Source organism: Heterocephalus glaber, unplaced genomic scaffold (genome assembly GCF_053883595.1).
Source record: "Heterocephalus glaber isolate CG9 unplaced genomic scaffold, H.glaber_assembly_v1.0 deba00001606, whole genome shotgun sequence".
NCBI lineage: Eukaryota > Metazoa > Chordata > Mammalia > Rodentia > Bathyergidae > Heterocephalus > Heterocephalus glaber.
This window is the reverse complement of record NW_028258377.1, coordinates 19,699,347-19,714,566: the sequence shown is the minus strand read 5'-3', so window position 1 is coordinate 19,714,566 and position 15,220 is coordinate 19,699,347. Positions and strand designations below refer to the sequence as shown.

Genomic DNA, 15,220 nt, shown 5'->3' with positions numbered 1-15,220 from the left:
AAAGAGTTAAAGGTAATTATGTATAGGGATTTCTACAAACCTATAGGGAAAAAATGGAAAGAGAATATGAACGAGCAATTTAGTAAATAAAGATATTCAATAAACATAGGAAAGACGCCCAGTTGCATTAGCAACTAAAGAGTTGCAAATTACACTTATAAATTGTCAGATTAACAAAAATTAAAAAGATTGTATATACAGTTTTAGCAAGCTGATAGGGAAAGGGAGAGTCAGTAAAAAGAAATTGGTTCCCACTTCTTTTATGAGAGTTTAACAAGATCTATTAAAATGTATATTTAGATACATTTTTACCCACTAATTTTTCTTCGAGCAATCCGTCCTACAGGGATTTACACAAATATATGGTAAAACCACATGCTTTGTAATGAAGAAATGCTGGCAGGCATTGTGCCATTTGTCTGTAATCCCAGCACCATTGGAGGCTGAGGCAGAATCACAAATTCAAGCCCAGCCTAGGTAGGTTGTAGACTTAGTGAGAACCTGAGTAAAAATTTTTAAAAATTTAAAAAATGGGCCAAGAATGTAATTCAATCCCCAGTGGCACTATAATTATGAAATACTAAAGATAGCATGGAGTCTATGAGCAGGGAATGGTTGAAAAAAGTACAGCATACCCATTTGGGCAGAGTGTACCCCAAGAAATGGCATAGCAAGAACCTTGTGGCGCATCATGAAATGTAGGAAGCAAGCTGAAGTACTTTGAATTTATGTTCACACAGGGGTACACACACATGCACACATACACACGCACACATGTTGAGGTACACATATGTTCAAAGTTATCTGGAAAGAAAATCACCACAGTGTTAACAGTGACCACTTCTACAGCAGAAAGAAAGACTAGGGCTGAGACAAAGAAGTGGAATGTCAGAGACTATTTTCACCCTAATATCATACCTTGTGTGATTTTTACGTCAAACATGTAGAACTGACATTTGGAAATCATAAACCGCAGATGAAGGCAGAGAGAGAGAGAGTTGTCATGTGCGTGAGGTGTTTGTGCAGCTGAAGGGTTGTAAGGAATGGCTCCAAGAGCATTCTGTCTGGATTTGAATTCTCCACTGTGTTCTTGCTAAGTTTGTGACCTTGGGATTGTTACTGAATCTTGATGTGAGTGAGGTCCCTTATCTACAAAAATAATATTTCCCTTGCAGGACTATAACTAAGAAGATAATATATTAAGAGTATTCAGCACAGTATTTTCCCCATTGTGAATTCTCAAATCATAGTCCTAATCATTATTAAGCAAGAAGTTTATTTGTATATTACTAGCAGTAACATTTTAAGAAAGTAGTTTTTAGTCTTTTTATTTTGCTCTGATTGCTAAAGATGATATATATTGATAACCAAACTCCTAGAGCACAGCAAAAAATAAAAAGCATTTAAAAATAATACTTCCATTAGATTCTTAGACATTATTTTCTAGCCATGTAACTTCTAACTCCTTTGGCTGAAATTGTGCTTTTCCCTGCTGCTTAGCAAATGGTGTTGCCATGCAGGGGTGGGTGTGGCTGCCACCTGTGAGTGCATCCTTTAATTTGAAGAGAGGAAATAACCCATCACAAGGCTTAGCCCATGTAGTGGGCCAAAACGTGCCCACTCCTGTTCACATGCCCACTATTTTTGGCTGTGGAGAGAAAATTTAATAATTTGATACAAATCATCCTTGTCACCAGCAATCCAAGTGTACTATCTTTCAATAATAATAAGAGTTACCATTTATTGAGTACCCAGAATACACCTGGGGGTCTTCTGGGGGACTCACAGACATGATTTGTAGTCCTTATAATCCTGCAAAATAGGAAAATTGAGACATCAGAGTGGTTAAGTGTTTTGTCCAAAACCACATGACTAAGAAGGTGTGGAAATAGATTTTGACCATCAGTCTCTATCTCTGCCAAGTCTACGATCACTCTACAGGATGGTACTGGCTTCTTGAAGATAGAAGTTGTGATTTCTCTGTTGTATACAAAGAAGTACATGGCTATGTTTCAGTCTTCCCACAGAGTCTTGTGTCATATAGCGGTATTTAGGATGCAGGGTCATTCTCCTCTGAGCTGTGCAGTGTTACAAAGTGTCCTCTGCACCAGCCCAGAGTTGTTAGATGTGAGCATCACTCATGTTTATTTCATGTTCCACCTAGGTGGCAGCTTTGAAATACATCCCATCTGTCCTCCACGATGTGGAAACGGTCTTTGATGCGAAATTACTCAGGTGAGAGCGTATGATGTACTTTCCCCGGCTGCTGTCAAGCCAGGGATTCAAAGGAAAGAAGGGCTCTTGTGGGGAGATCTGGACAGGCACTCAGCACAGTGACTGGGAGGATACACAGGAGGGCCCTCATTCAGGGGCCCCAGGGTGAAATTCGTACCTTTTGTTGTGCCAGATTTTGTTGAAAACCACTATAGAATATGCATCCCTCTCTGAAGGCACAGAATGTGAACCTGTGGATTCAGAAATTGAACTCTGGGGCAAATGTCTCTATTTCGCCCGGGCTTGAAGGTTGTTTTGGGTTCCAGTCTTTGCCTGGTAAACCCTGTAGGTGCAGGTGGAAAACACCCTAAGGACACTTAAAGATGTAGAAACACTTAGAGTTGGGCTCTATTTTTCTTTCTGCTTTTTCATTCATCTCATGTGTGAACACATGATTTTAGTGTGATCAAGGTATTGGGATATTTGAGTCCGATATATAGTACCTTTTTCTTCTTTTTCTTAAATTCAGTTATGTTCCCAGATAACACACTAGAATATATTTTAAAGTTTTTGCATTTAAATACTTTTATGTTTAGAAAAGTGTTGCAAATATGGTCTAAATTTTCCATATACTCTTCACCTAGTTTCCCCTAAGGTTCACATTCTACATGTCTGTGACACATTTATTGAGTCCAGAAATTATCGTCAGTAGTTTTTAAAAATCATACTGCAAACTCAGATATCACAAGTTTTTTTGCAGATATTTTTTCTTGTTCATATACATTTTTTGCTGCCTCTTTCTCATCCTTTAGGGCTCAGACTAAAGGTTATCTTTTCAGAAAAGCTACTTCTAAATATTGGAAATAAATGATATTTCTCCCCCACCCCCTGGGCCATTATTTTCTGACACCACTTCCTATTATATCCTTCAGTCCATTTATTTCATTGTATTGATTTGTTTTTCTGTGTTGTGTGTCAGCCTCCATTAGAATGTAGGTCCCATGCCAACTGGGATCAGATCTGTTCCCATTATATCCCTATTTCTCTATAGATTGCCTATCACATACTAAGTAGACTCTTAATAAGTACTTGAAAGAATGAATGAATATAATGAGTTTATTTTGGAAGGCAGACAGGGACTATAATTGTTTTGTGATATTTTTGTCTTCACTCTATTTGAGAAGGACAGTCTCTGTTTTGATATTTAAACTGGTTCTAACTCATAACTTTTCATAGCTTTTTAAAAGAAAAATTGAGGACTTTTTTGATCTTAAGACTTATCATGAAGCATTATGAATAAGTAAAATGACATGTTAATAAAGTCGGAATCTGACTTTACTTTCTTGTTTCTTTGACTCTCTAGTGGTATATAACCTTAGGAATGTCAGTTAACCTTTCTAGCCTTTAGTTTCCCCATTTGTCAAATTAGGATAAACATTCTATTGACATCATAGGGTTATGTACAATAAATACTCAGGGTTATTGGTAGATCTCTGCAGATTTTTGCATCCCTGTGATGCTATCAATTTAAACCAATGTTATTATTCAAAACCAACAAAGCTTATACATATTTACTGAAAGCTTGCTATGTACTTAATACTCTGCCAGGAAGTGGGGATTCAAAGGAGCAAGACTGACATTGTTTCTGTCCCCCCAAGAGCTAACAGTGCAGGGATGTATGTAAGTGTTGTCAGATAGAAAACATGGATCTAACTTGCTCGGCCAACTCCTTTGTTCCTGCCCTCAGCCAACTCTTGTATGAATTCTATACCTGCATCCCTCCTGTGAAACTGCAGAAGCAGAAGGTACAGTCCATGAATGAGATTGTCCAGAGCAACCTCTTTAAAAAGCAAGGTGAGTATAAAGCACTTATGCTGGGTGTGGTCTCTTTGGGAATATGGCAAGAAAGAGCAATCTATCTAGGCACTAGAACTTCTCTTTTTTAACAACCCCCTTGGTTCACATGAGTTGAAAAGCAGGAAGTAGTTGACAGCTTAGATATCAGAATCTAAATTGAGTTTTTAAAAGCTTAAATTGTAGCCTTTATATTTCTTGAGAAATTTAATGAAGTGGTAAGTTTGGAATCCTTTTTTGCGTCTTTGCAATGTAAGTAGTTTTTTTGCTACCTGGTTTATTATTGCTGTCTTAACCTCAAAGGGAAGCTGGTGAAGTTCCTTTTAATGAATGAACCTTTAAGTGAGAAATTCTCAAAATTTCAAGGATGTGTGAATAAATGGAGAGCTTATTAAAACATAGATTCCCAGGACCTTTCTCAGATTCTGACTGAGTAGGAAGTAGCAAATTTTTTTTTTTAATTTTTAGAGAAACATAAATTATTCTTGAATAGGCAATGAATTTACCTGGTAAAAATACACAAGTATAAAAGGGTATCACATGGGAAGGGTCTTTTTATACCCTGTGCATGGCCACTCCAGTACCTTCTCCAGAGGCAACTAATATTTCCCGAGACACCTCATGGATATGCAATCAAATACGTGTATGCTATGTATTCTCCCTTGGTCTCTTATGATTACCACTCAGATGATAGCATATCATGTAACAGTCCTGTACTTTGCATTTTTTAATGTAATGGTAGATCTTGGAGATTAAGGAATGACAACATTTGAGAACAGCTGTGGTCAGAGATTCTGCTTTTTCCAAACTGGTAACAATGGGATGCTCTGACAATTACTCCACTGTCAAAAGACTGAACATTTCTTATTTTTGATACTGGTGAACTATATGTCCAAAGCTCCTCTACATATGACCAGGCAAGATTTAGAAGCTCATATTGATCCTCTACCTCACAGTAACATTCTATATTTCTGTATCATGCATTTTGCTCCATGTAAATGCATTACGTGTTCCAAAACTCCATTTCTTCACTCTTTTCTATGAAGGTGAAAAAATGACTTTGGAGGTCTATTTTCTGCACCCTAAGATCAACCTTTTCCAATTTTAAATTCCTCTGTCCACTGTTATCAACAATTAATTAAATGAGAAGCAAACTTGCAAGAAGCAAGAAGTCTTAGAATTCAGAGGATCAGCCATCACCCAACTGAAATTTATTCAGTGAGTGAAGCCTGAATATTTATGCAAATTGCCTGGTAATCACAGAAATATTCAGGAACCACTTCACTGTAAAGATGTTTTTTTCTAATGCCTGATTAACACGGTACATCCAAAATTGCTGTCTGAATCCTATCCCGAGAATTAAGGGTAGGAGAGGGACATGGGGAAGAAATACATTTTTCCTGTGATTTTTATATTCATGTATATAGTTTCTTGCTAATTTAGACAGATGTATGACACTTGATCAATCCAATGCATATGTTGATTTGTTTGTGCAAGGTCTTTTGTGCAATGTGATGACAGACTGATCCTGGTAAGTCTAGTTGCATTTCTTTTTTATATTTTTTTCCTTTTTATTAGTATATGTTTGTGATATATAATAAATACATTCATCCTGGGGAATTGGTGCATATACATATAGTTGCATTTCTTCTAGTACTGTGGCTCTATATAGTGAGGCTTTTGTGTTTTTAAAGTTCTGACTTTCACAGACAAATGAATTGCCGTCACTCTCAAGGCTTTGAAATATGCCTGCCCCTTCCTACCCTGGCAGGCCCTCCTAGGATTTTGGGTGTTGTCACTGTTGAGACAAATCAAGTACTGTCCTAGGGACATGACAAGGACACCTCTAGCTACATACGGTACTGCACAGACTGCAGAGAGCTGGGCTGCTTGGCTGTCCCTCATTGTCCCGAGCTTCCCACACTGTCAGGGGCTCAGCTTAGTACTGAGCCAGCTGGAGAGCTAGCACAGTCCCAGACTGGCCATGTGGGGTCAATGCCAGCCTTGAGGAAGTAGGAGTAATTCCTTTACTGGAGCCACCTCTCCGGGATGGCTAGGGGTCCCTGAGGGCTTGCAGAATCACAGGGCAGGCTGGACAGCTGCTGCTTACCAGTCCTGCTGTGTGTCTGAGTTTTAGATTCAGTAAAACCCTGTGATTAATATTAACTGACAGAAAGCCAGCCCTAATCTTGTACAGTGGCAAAGGAAAAGCAAAATTCTTTCCTTTAGATACAGTCAGAGACTAGAATTGGGCAAAGGGCCCTTCAGGGAACCATTTTCAAGAGGATGCAAAGTATAATGAGTCTCTCCATCCTTGGCTCACGTTGAGAGTGGTCAGCTCTGCCTACAGCTTAGAGGTCATGCCTCTCCCACTGTTTGTTTGCTAAGTGAACCCTCTTAGTAAAATAATCCCAGAGGGAAACTTCAGCTCTTCCCCTTTGTTAAGTCTTCAAGTTCTAAATGAATTAAATCTGAAGGCAGGAGCACTTCCTGGTGTCTGCTGCTCTTGGGTAAGTGTCTCTTTTTATACTCTTAAGTAAGGTGAGTTTGATTCCTCTGGCCAAGTTTGAGCCATAATGAAAATCCTTCTGTTATTGTCCCTGTGAAGTGTCCTGTGCTTCAGGAACATGATTTGCTTTCAGCCTGCACTCATTTAACTGCCAGATGTGCAAGTAGCCTGGAGTACTGTCCTGGGCATTAGCTTGTACTCACAACCTTGAACATTTGTATGGACATCAAGCAGTGAGGCCAGAAGGTTTTTAAGCACTTTCTCAGATTTAGGGAGACCACATTATGATCTGTTTTTAGGGATATTCCATGGAGAAGAGGGAAAAGGATTTACTGACCAAGAGAACTGGTTCTTAGGTCACACTAGACCTCAGTTTATTTTCTGGCATAGGCCCTTTTCAGGTGTGTGGCTCTAAGGGATTTTCCTAACCCCACAGGTCCTCAGTAAGGCTGGCAGAAAAATGGGACTAATAATAATTTGTCTGTCTTAGAAGGTTGTGTTTGAGACATTTAAAGATTTAATACAGCATCATCTTCAGCATAATGTCTCGTGCTAAAAGTAACTGTTATTGTTCATGTTGTAGTTATTTTTCCTTCTGCTCCTTGCAGTATCCAAATATCCATCGTTTAGATTTCTCACAGTAAAGAAGTCTCTTTATGTTTGATAGTTGTATATGACCCTAAGCCAAGAGTCCTTGTGTCCCTGGAAGCAACATGTTTGATCTCAGAGTTGGAGAAATATAGGACTTAATGAATAAAAAGGCGATGGTCTACTGAGTTCTTCCCATTCTGGCTTTCAGGGTTTTTCCCATTTTTATTTCATTTTACTAGAGTAATTTTGCAAAGGGTCCATGTTTTGTTTGCCTAGAAGGAGAGGGCTACGCCAGGGTGATATGTTTGTGGTTTGTCACTTCATTGTTTATCTTACTCCAGACCTTCACACAGCTCTATAGCTTGGGATACTTGGCAGCTGTCCTGATGGTTTGCTCCTTGGTGCTCTTCTACAGCACACAAATAATGTTTTATGAGCCTCCATGAACCTCAACTCCTACATGATGTGTGACCCGGAGGAAGTTATTTAATCCTAATACATCTCAATTCTCTCCTCTGTGAAATGGGACCAGTCACAGGATGGTCCCACTGAATCTCTGTACAGGCCCAGGGGCATCATGGGAGTTGTTCTCCTGGGGTGTGGGGAACAACGAGTCCTCCATGGTCACAGCCCCACCTGGAATGGCTGTACCCCACACTGAGAAATCTAGAGACTAATCTGCTGTCTTCTCCAGCACAAGCTCAAACTTGCGCCATGGTGCTGATGGGAGAAAGGCTGACTAGATCTGCTGGGAGGCAGGGCTGAGGGGAGTCTGAGAGAGAAGCAAACCTCTGGCACCTTCAGAGCAGATTTGTCCCTGTGAGAACCTAATTTCTAAGTGATGTTGTCTTTTTAGTTGGATGCTAATCAGAGGCACCATCTGCTTCACTGTAAACTGCTTTAGGATCCCCATTGCTCACTTTTCTCTTCAACCTTGAAGACAGAGAGAGCAGAGAAAGAGAGAGAGGAGAGAGGGTGGGGGGGAGGTGAAGTGACTGACCAAGATTCGGAAACTCCTCCAATAGTTATTTCCAGCTAGTGGAGCTTTTCATTAGAAACTTAGTTGTGAGGCCATATGGAGATCACAGGCACCTGGTTTTCCCTCTTCCAAAATGTAGCTGCCTCAGTCTTTCCTCATTGCTCACAGTATCTGCAGCCACTGCATCCTCATTCACAATTAGCAACTAGCCCAATTAGGGGTCCTGGCAACTCCTGGGGAAAGGGAATTCGAATACTTGGGCCCAGTGTTATAGAAGGTTTATCTTTTCTAGTCATCATATCATTGCAGCATTGGCCTGGAAGAAAGAAAAATCCTATGACTCTAGCAGTTATTACTTTGTTTATGTAATATCTTTGAGCCTCAGGTTCCATGTCTGGTAAATGTGAATAGGAAATGTCATCCTTAGAATAAGGGACTTTTGATTTGGAACATCCTTGTTTCTGATCCTGGTTATAGTTGTGCTCCTGTAAATAAGAAACCTTTCTCAGCTTCAGCTTTTTTAGCTCAAAAAAAAAAAAAAAAGAGCTAACTCCCAACTAGCAGAGAGCCTGAGATATAATAGCTGTTTATTAAAAGGCATCTATAACAACCCTAAACATACGAATGACGTCCATAGCATCTTAAGAGGAGAGATTTGTTTATTAAGCACTATGTACTGGATAAACATATTTTATATTCTTACAACAACCTAATCATGCAGGTATTTCTATCTCCATTTTATAGTTGGAGAAATGGAAGCATAGAGAGTTCTTTTAGTCCCAGTGAGACCAAAGGCAGCACAGTATAATATGGCATTAGTGGTTGGGGCTATGAGACACTGGAATAACAAATCACTCTTGAAATCTCAGTGGATTTAACAAAGTTTATGTCTCTCTTGGCAAAGTCTGGTGAAGGTTATATGCCTTTTGTCCCTCCCAAAGTCATGCCAGCTGGTACTTATGGCCTCCCTGCAGCAGGGACAAGAGAGAGGGGGAAACATAATGTCAGTCTCTCCCTCAGTATGATAATGACATCGGTCCATTCCACCCACAGTCTTAACTGGAAGGAGTCACATGTTTCCAACCTACCTGGCTAGGTTTCTGGGAAGGGAAAGGACTTTGATGAGAGCATTTGCCTGTCCCTGCTAGTAAGTTTTGGAGCTGGATTCTGAATACAAGTCATTTGAATAACAAAACCCATTTTTTTCTATTATACTATGCTTCATTCTTATAATGAATAAAAAGCAGATAGTGTCTATTGTCTTGGAAATGCTTCCTTCTCTCTGTTAAAAGATGTGCTTCCTCTGCAGGGATTTTGTTCTCTTCCATTCTCCTCTGACCACTCCTGTTCCAAATGCTGGGCAGCCAGCTCCCTGACAGGTGTGCACAGGGACCTAGAAGGAAGTGGGGGAGACTCCTGCTGTGGCTTCTCAGAGCATAGCATGCCTCCTGCAAGCAGAACTGTCAGCAGGCTGCTGCAGGCAGGATGGCAGTGTCAGGATTGGCCACCAAGAACGTTCTGGAGGAAAACGATAGAAGAGAATGGAGTCTGCCTCTCAGGATGTGCTACAGCTTAGTGCCAGGCCTCTCATTTCTCCCTGTACTGCCCCCAAGCTTGCATATGCTGTTCTTGGCATATACTGCCTGGAATTCCTTCTACCACCTCTGAATCCCCTTCCCCCACCCCAGGAACTCAGCAGGTAACTCCTCATTGCTTTGAGCCCCAGGCCAAAGTCTAATTTGCAGCAAGTCCCAGCTAGAGGCTCAGGCATTTTTGCTCAGTCTCAGTGGACACTTAGGTTTACCCCTACTGGGGGAAGTTGTGGACAGTAGAGAGTTGAATGTGTTCAAAATAGAACTCTGGATTCACAAAGGGAAAATGAGGGGGGGGGGATAGAGAGAAAGAGAGTGAGGGGGGCGGTTCAAAGCTTAGATGCACCTGGAGAGTTTGCTCAAGTTGTAGAATTCCAGACCTTACACCAAAGTTTCTGTTTCTAAAGATCTGAGAAGGACATTGGGAGGTGTGAGGAGGAGGGATCTCCGGGGGTTCTGGTGCAGCAGATTCCATGACCCATCTCCAGAGAGAAATGCAGCTCCAAGAGCCTGAGAAGGGAAAGGAAGGTGGCAGCCTAGGCACAGACAAGTGGCTTTTATAGGACACATTGCAAGTTCACATCATGACACTTGACCTCCCTTCTAGCTTTTTCTCTTTATGTAACTTTGTGCTGATGGATAATAAACTTCTGAATGATAAATGATACATTTTATTTCTTTATATGCATGATCTGCTTATGGGTTTACTGATACCAGTCAGTGGACCTTGGCAATAAACACACCATTACTCAATGGCAGTGAACCTTAAAAAGAAAACAAAAGACATAAGTCATACTAAGCAGGAGTGCCATGATCCTTGATTCATGACGCATCTCATTGATGGTCTTCCAAAGGGCTGGATTTATTTATATACATATTCAGTTAGTTATTCTGAATGATACATTCAGCATGCATGACCTTGCCACCCAAAACAAAAAAACTAGAAAGTTAACAATCACTTATAAAAAACACTCCACCTTTCCCCACTTTAGAGAAACATGTTGTTGAATCATTTGTTAATCATTCTGCTGCTTTCCTTTTTATTTTTATTAATTAAAAAATTTTAGTACATATTTGCAGTACATAATGACTACACTCATCAGAGGAAGTTAGTTCGTGTATATACTCATCTTAATTCTTTTTACATCCCCTTCCCACTCACTTCCCTCCCTCTATCCCTTAGTCCACTTGCTTTTCTTTTTTATTCAGTTTTATTTTACACGTTTGGGAGATTTACCTTTCAATTAATATAGTACTGATTCATCCACTTCACAGATTGCTAAAACTCATTGTTTTCATGACTGGAAAATTCCGTTGTGTGAATAAATAGGAGCTTATTCATTAGTGCTTTCAGTTTTAAGCATTTAGGTTCTAAGCATTTGGGTAGTTTTCTTTCTTATTGTAAGCATTTCTGATAAGATCGTTCTTGTACATGGCTCTTATCAAAGTTCAGGAGTCTCTTTTAGAGATATAATTACTCATATATTTACCTGGTTACAGGGATCTGAATATTTAACTTCAGGTGATATTGCAAAACTTTTTCCTAAAGGTGATTGCACCAGTTTACATTCCCAACAGCAATCCAGAGACATTCTGTGGGTTATATTCTCTTCAACACTGGTATCACCTGCTTCTTAAATTTTGCCAATAAAATGGGTTTTGAAAATATGTCATCACTCTTTACATGTGCATTTTTTTGATCACCTGTGATTCTGAAAGTATCTTATGTTGCTTTGCCACACTTCTGTGGTATGTCTATCCTTATATTTTACCCATTTTTCTAGTGGGATAGTTGTATTTGTTTTACTGAGTTGTGCCATATTTTATACCTTCTTCCTACTCATTTTTTGCTCATTTTATGAACTGCAAATATATTTTCTCAGGTTATAACTTGTCTTTTTTATTTTAAGGTCCATTTTTATAAACAGAAAATCTTACTTTGAGTATAATTCAATTTATTGATCATGTTAAGGGCCAATTGTTTTATGTGTGTAGTTTAAGAAAACTATCTCAAAAGTCATAAATACACTCATTTATATTTTTAATAAGTTGTATAATTTTATTAATGATGCATAGATTCCATCCATCCACTAAGTAGATGTAGTAAAAATCTGCTTTTGGTTTTTTTTTTTTCCACTTTCATGGTACATTTTTCTCAGCTTTGTCTTTCAGGCAGTTTCTGCAGGGGACCACAATACTGATTATTCCCAAAGCTGGCTGTAATCAGTGCAAGCTGTAAAGAGTTAAGCCCACAATTGGCTTGTTTTGAGAAACAAGTCTGGCCAAAGCCTATGAAGCCTATGTGCTCAAGTCAGAGTAACTTGCACCCAAATTCCATTCCCACAATTAAACCCTTCTACCTAGAAGGACAGTGTTCTAATTACAACCATATATTTTGTCTATTCTTTTCCTAATTCAAGAATGCTTCGTCTTGCCCTGCACAAGCCCTGCTTACATTAATTTCCATAGAAACAGCACACTGGCGCATCCTCACATGTAGCTCTGCCCTTGCACATCATTTGCCTTTATCCCAACTGATTACCAATACGTATTAATGGCATGGACTGGCCAGCACCTTTGTCAGTTGCACTGTCATTGGCGGTCCTACTGTCCCACTTTCTGTCTCTCTTAGTTCTGTTTTTCAGTTTTTTTCCTCAGGCCTGCATTGTACATTGAGCAGGAGACTGGAGCCTACTGCAGAGGTTTCCAGTAATGTTTCAGGGGTCCCTGGTACATTTCTCCTTTCTCTATGCTGGAATCCTTTTGCATTTCTGAGACATCATTCTTCCTGAGGGCCCATGGGGAGAGTCACAGTGGCCTGGACTCAGTCCCTGGTCTTCAGTGTTGAGGCTGGTTTAGGATCACCTCTCTTCCCCAGTGAGGATCTGGTATGCTGTGAGCATCCTGGAAGTTATGTGTTAAGACGCAGTAATTGACCTTCTCTAGGCTTAGACTCTCTGTTATGAAAGTAATACTTTTTCTTATGGCAGGAACTCACTGGACTCCACAGGGCAAGCCTCTACTAGATTCTTCATGTAGCTGATAAGGAGTGCACTCACCTCATATTACATACCCAGCAGATGAACTGAACATCATACAAATAATTATAAAACTCAGTAAAAATACAAGTGAATATATGTTTGACTTTTGAGAAAGTTTTCTTAAGCTAGACACAAAGGATAAGGAAACTTAAATCATAGTAGCAACAATCCCGTCAGCAATAGTGACACCATGCCAGGTTTATTGAATGCTTATTGTTTATCAAGCACTCCGCTGTACATCTATGCACACTGTCACATTTAATGCACACTTGTGTGATGTTGGGCAAGTCACCTGACCTTGTACAACCACTGCAAGTGATGAGATTGAACAAAGTTTTCTAGAACTCTGCCAACAATGAAAATCTATGATCTAAAATATCATCCTCTGATTCACAATGATAATATTTCTGAATCTTTTTCACTACGTAATAGCAAGGAATGAGGCCACTATATGGAAGGTTATTTGAATGAAGGGAAGTTATATGATGCTTCTAGTTCACACACCCAGTCATTAGCACCACCAGGCTCAGAACCCTGAAAATGTTCAAAGGATTCAAGCACTAGAGCCAATTTCATTTCTTCAAGAAAGAACCATTGAGTTTTAAGGACTTAAATTACTTCTTATCAAAGTGTTCAGAGACATCAAAGATCTTCAAACAGAAAAGCCATTTTGCCTGTCTGCTCTGCTGTGCCACAGAGTCACATCTAGCTCCATCCTGTGGCTTCCACACTCTGGAGATCAGAGGAGGATGCTCTTCCGCACATCCGCTCCTCCCTTTTCTATGTGACTGATCTCACACTCATTCTCAGAATGAATCCTTCAGATTCGGAATCAGAGAAGACTGTGATTTAATAAGCTGCAGAACAAATCCAACAGAGATTTATTAAAGTATCTTTTTTTGGCTGAATATATATATCTCGGCATACAATAAAAGAAAAATCCTCTTGAACCTCCAAAACTACCCAGAATAGCAGTTTTTATGACATTATGAAGTACAGTTTAATTGGGGGAGAAAATCCCAGATTGCTCCTTTTATGGCACTCCACTTGTGTGCAGAGATCAGGCCCGTCATGTGTCTTTCCGTGTTCCACAGGATTCTTTTCCGATCTGTGGATCATTCTTTGTATTAGTGGAGCCACACATGATGAGGGGGCTTATATAAATCTTTCTAGGATTACATATTTGCTCCAAAATTGTTTTGTTTATTTTCACTGTTAATTTATAATTGTTCATGGTTTGAATTACGGTGAGGCAGGTTTTAGAATGTTTGGAAAATCTGTTGATTTATTCAAGTTTCATTTTGCTGGAGTTTCTCCCCAACTCCTATATCTTCCTGGAATAGAAGGAAGTTTTATTATGACTAAAATATGGTTGAATTGAAAGTCAGATGCTGATTCATTTTAGTTGAAGTAATATTTATCAGACATCTAAAATATAGTAACATTATATGGGGAATATAAAAATATTAAAGAAATTCATAGTAAATAATTTTACAGTCACCATTTATTTAACCATTATTTTGTGCCAGTCTTTATGTTAAGCTCATTTAGTTACAGTAGTTTACTTAATTATCATGACATTCCTTTAACATGGAGGTGCTCCTGTCCCCATTTTACAGGTGAGAAAACTGAGATTGTTAGAAAGGTCCAAAAACTTGTCAACAGTCACATATCAAGTAATATGGCAGGGCCAGCATTCCACATGGGGTCTATCTGATTCCCTGATGCATCTTCTGAACTTTTGATCTGGAATGGGAGTTTCTGTTCCCAGAAAGCTTATAATTGCAGGAGAAAAGATTTACCACAAAGTCTGCTCAGACTTGTACTCACAGACACCAGGCAGGCAATAGAAATGAGTAAATGGGCAGCATCACAGTTATCAAATAGCTGCTCCTAATCTCATTTTCAGTTGTATTTTTCCAACACAGATTTTCCACTTGCCTATTCAACATGTGGAAACTTTCTTCACTTCAGAGAGAAGTGTGATTTCTCTTTTTTTCCCCTAAAACATAGCACCATTTAGCTAGTCATTCATTTCCTGATCTTTGACAAAGACAAGTATATACAGAGAAATATTTTTCTACCTAAAGAAATGAGTAGAAATGATCAGTGGCCACTTGTCTTAGGAAGGAAAGATGACAGAGAGTGGTACAGACTGGGGAGAAGGCAATGTCAGCTGCTTGTTGCCTTGTCTAGCTGTGGGCTCAGTGTCCCTAAATGAACTAATTTCCTTCCTTCCTTCCTTCCTTCCTTCCTCTCTTACTCCCTCCCTCCCCTCCCTCCCTTCTTTCTTTCTTCCCTCCCTCCTTACCTCCCTCCCTCTCTTCTTTCTTTCTTTCTTTCTTTCTTTCTTTCTTTCTTTCTTTCTTTCTTTCTTTCTTTCTTTCTCTTCCTTCCTTCCTTCCTTCCTTCCTTCCTTCCTTCCTTCCTTCCTTCCTCT

The 15,220-nt window shown here is 39.5% G+C and overlaps 1 protein-coding gene and 1 long non-coding RNA gene across 3 annotated transcripts in view; one reads left to right on the top strand and one right to left on the bottom strand.

The window, feature by feature from the left end:
* Dock2 (dedicator of cytokinesis 2) overlaps nt 1-15,220 on the top strand; it is a 433,172-nt gene that overhangs the window by 129,137 nt on the left and 288,815 nt on the right. For both annotated transcript variants that reach the window (XM_021239768.2, XM_004836400.3), the window contains exons 24-25: nt 2,165-2,235; nt 3,962-4,068. In XM_021239768.2, coding sequence (XP_021095427.1) covers nt 2,165-2,235; nt 3,962-4,068 — 178 coding nt within the window. The remainder of the gene's footprint in view (nt 1-2,164; nt 2,236-3,961; nt 4,069-15,220) is intronic.
* Nucleotides 10,592-15,220, bottom strand: part of LOC147822958 (uncharacterized) — a 54,048-nt gene continuing 49,419 nt past the window's right edge. Inside the window, exon 5 of the long non-coding RNA XR_015444794.1 lies at nt 10,592-14,114. This is a non-coding gene — a long non-coding RNA (uncharacterized LOC147822958). The remainder of the gene's footprint in view (nt 14,115-15,220) is intronic.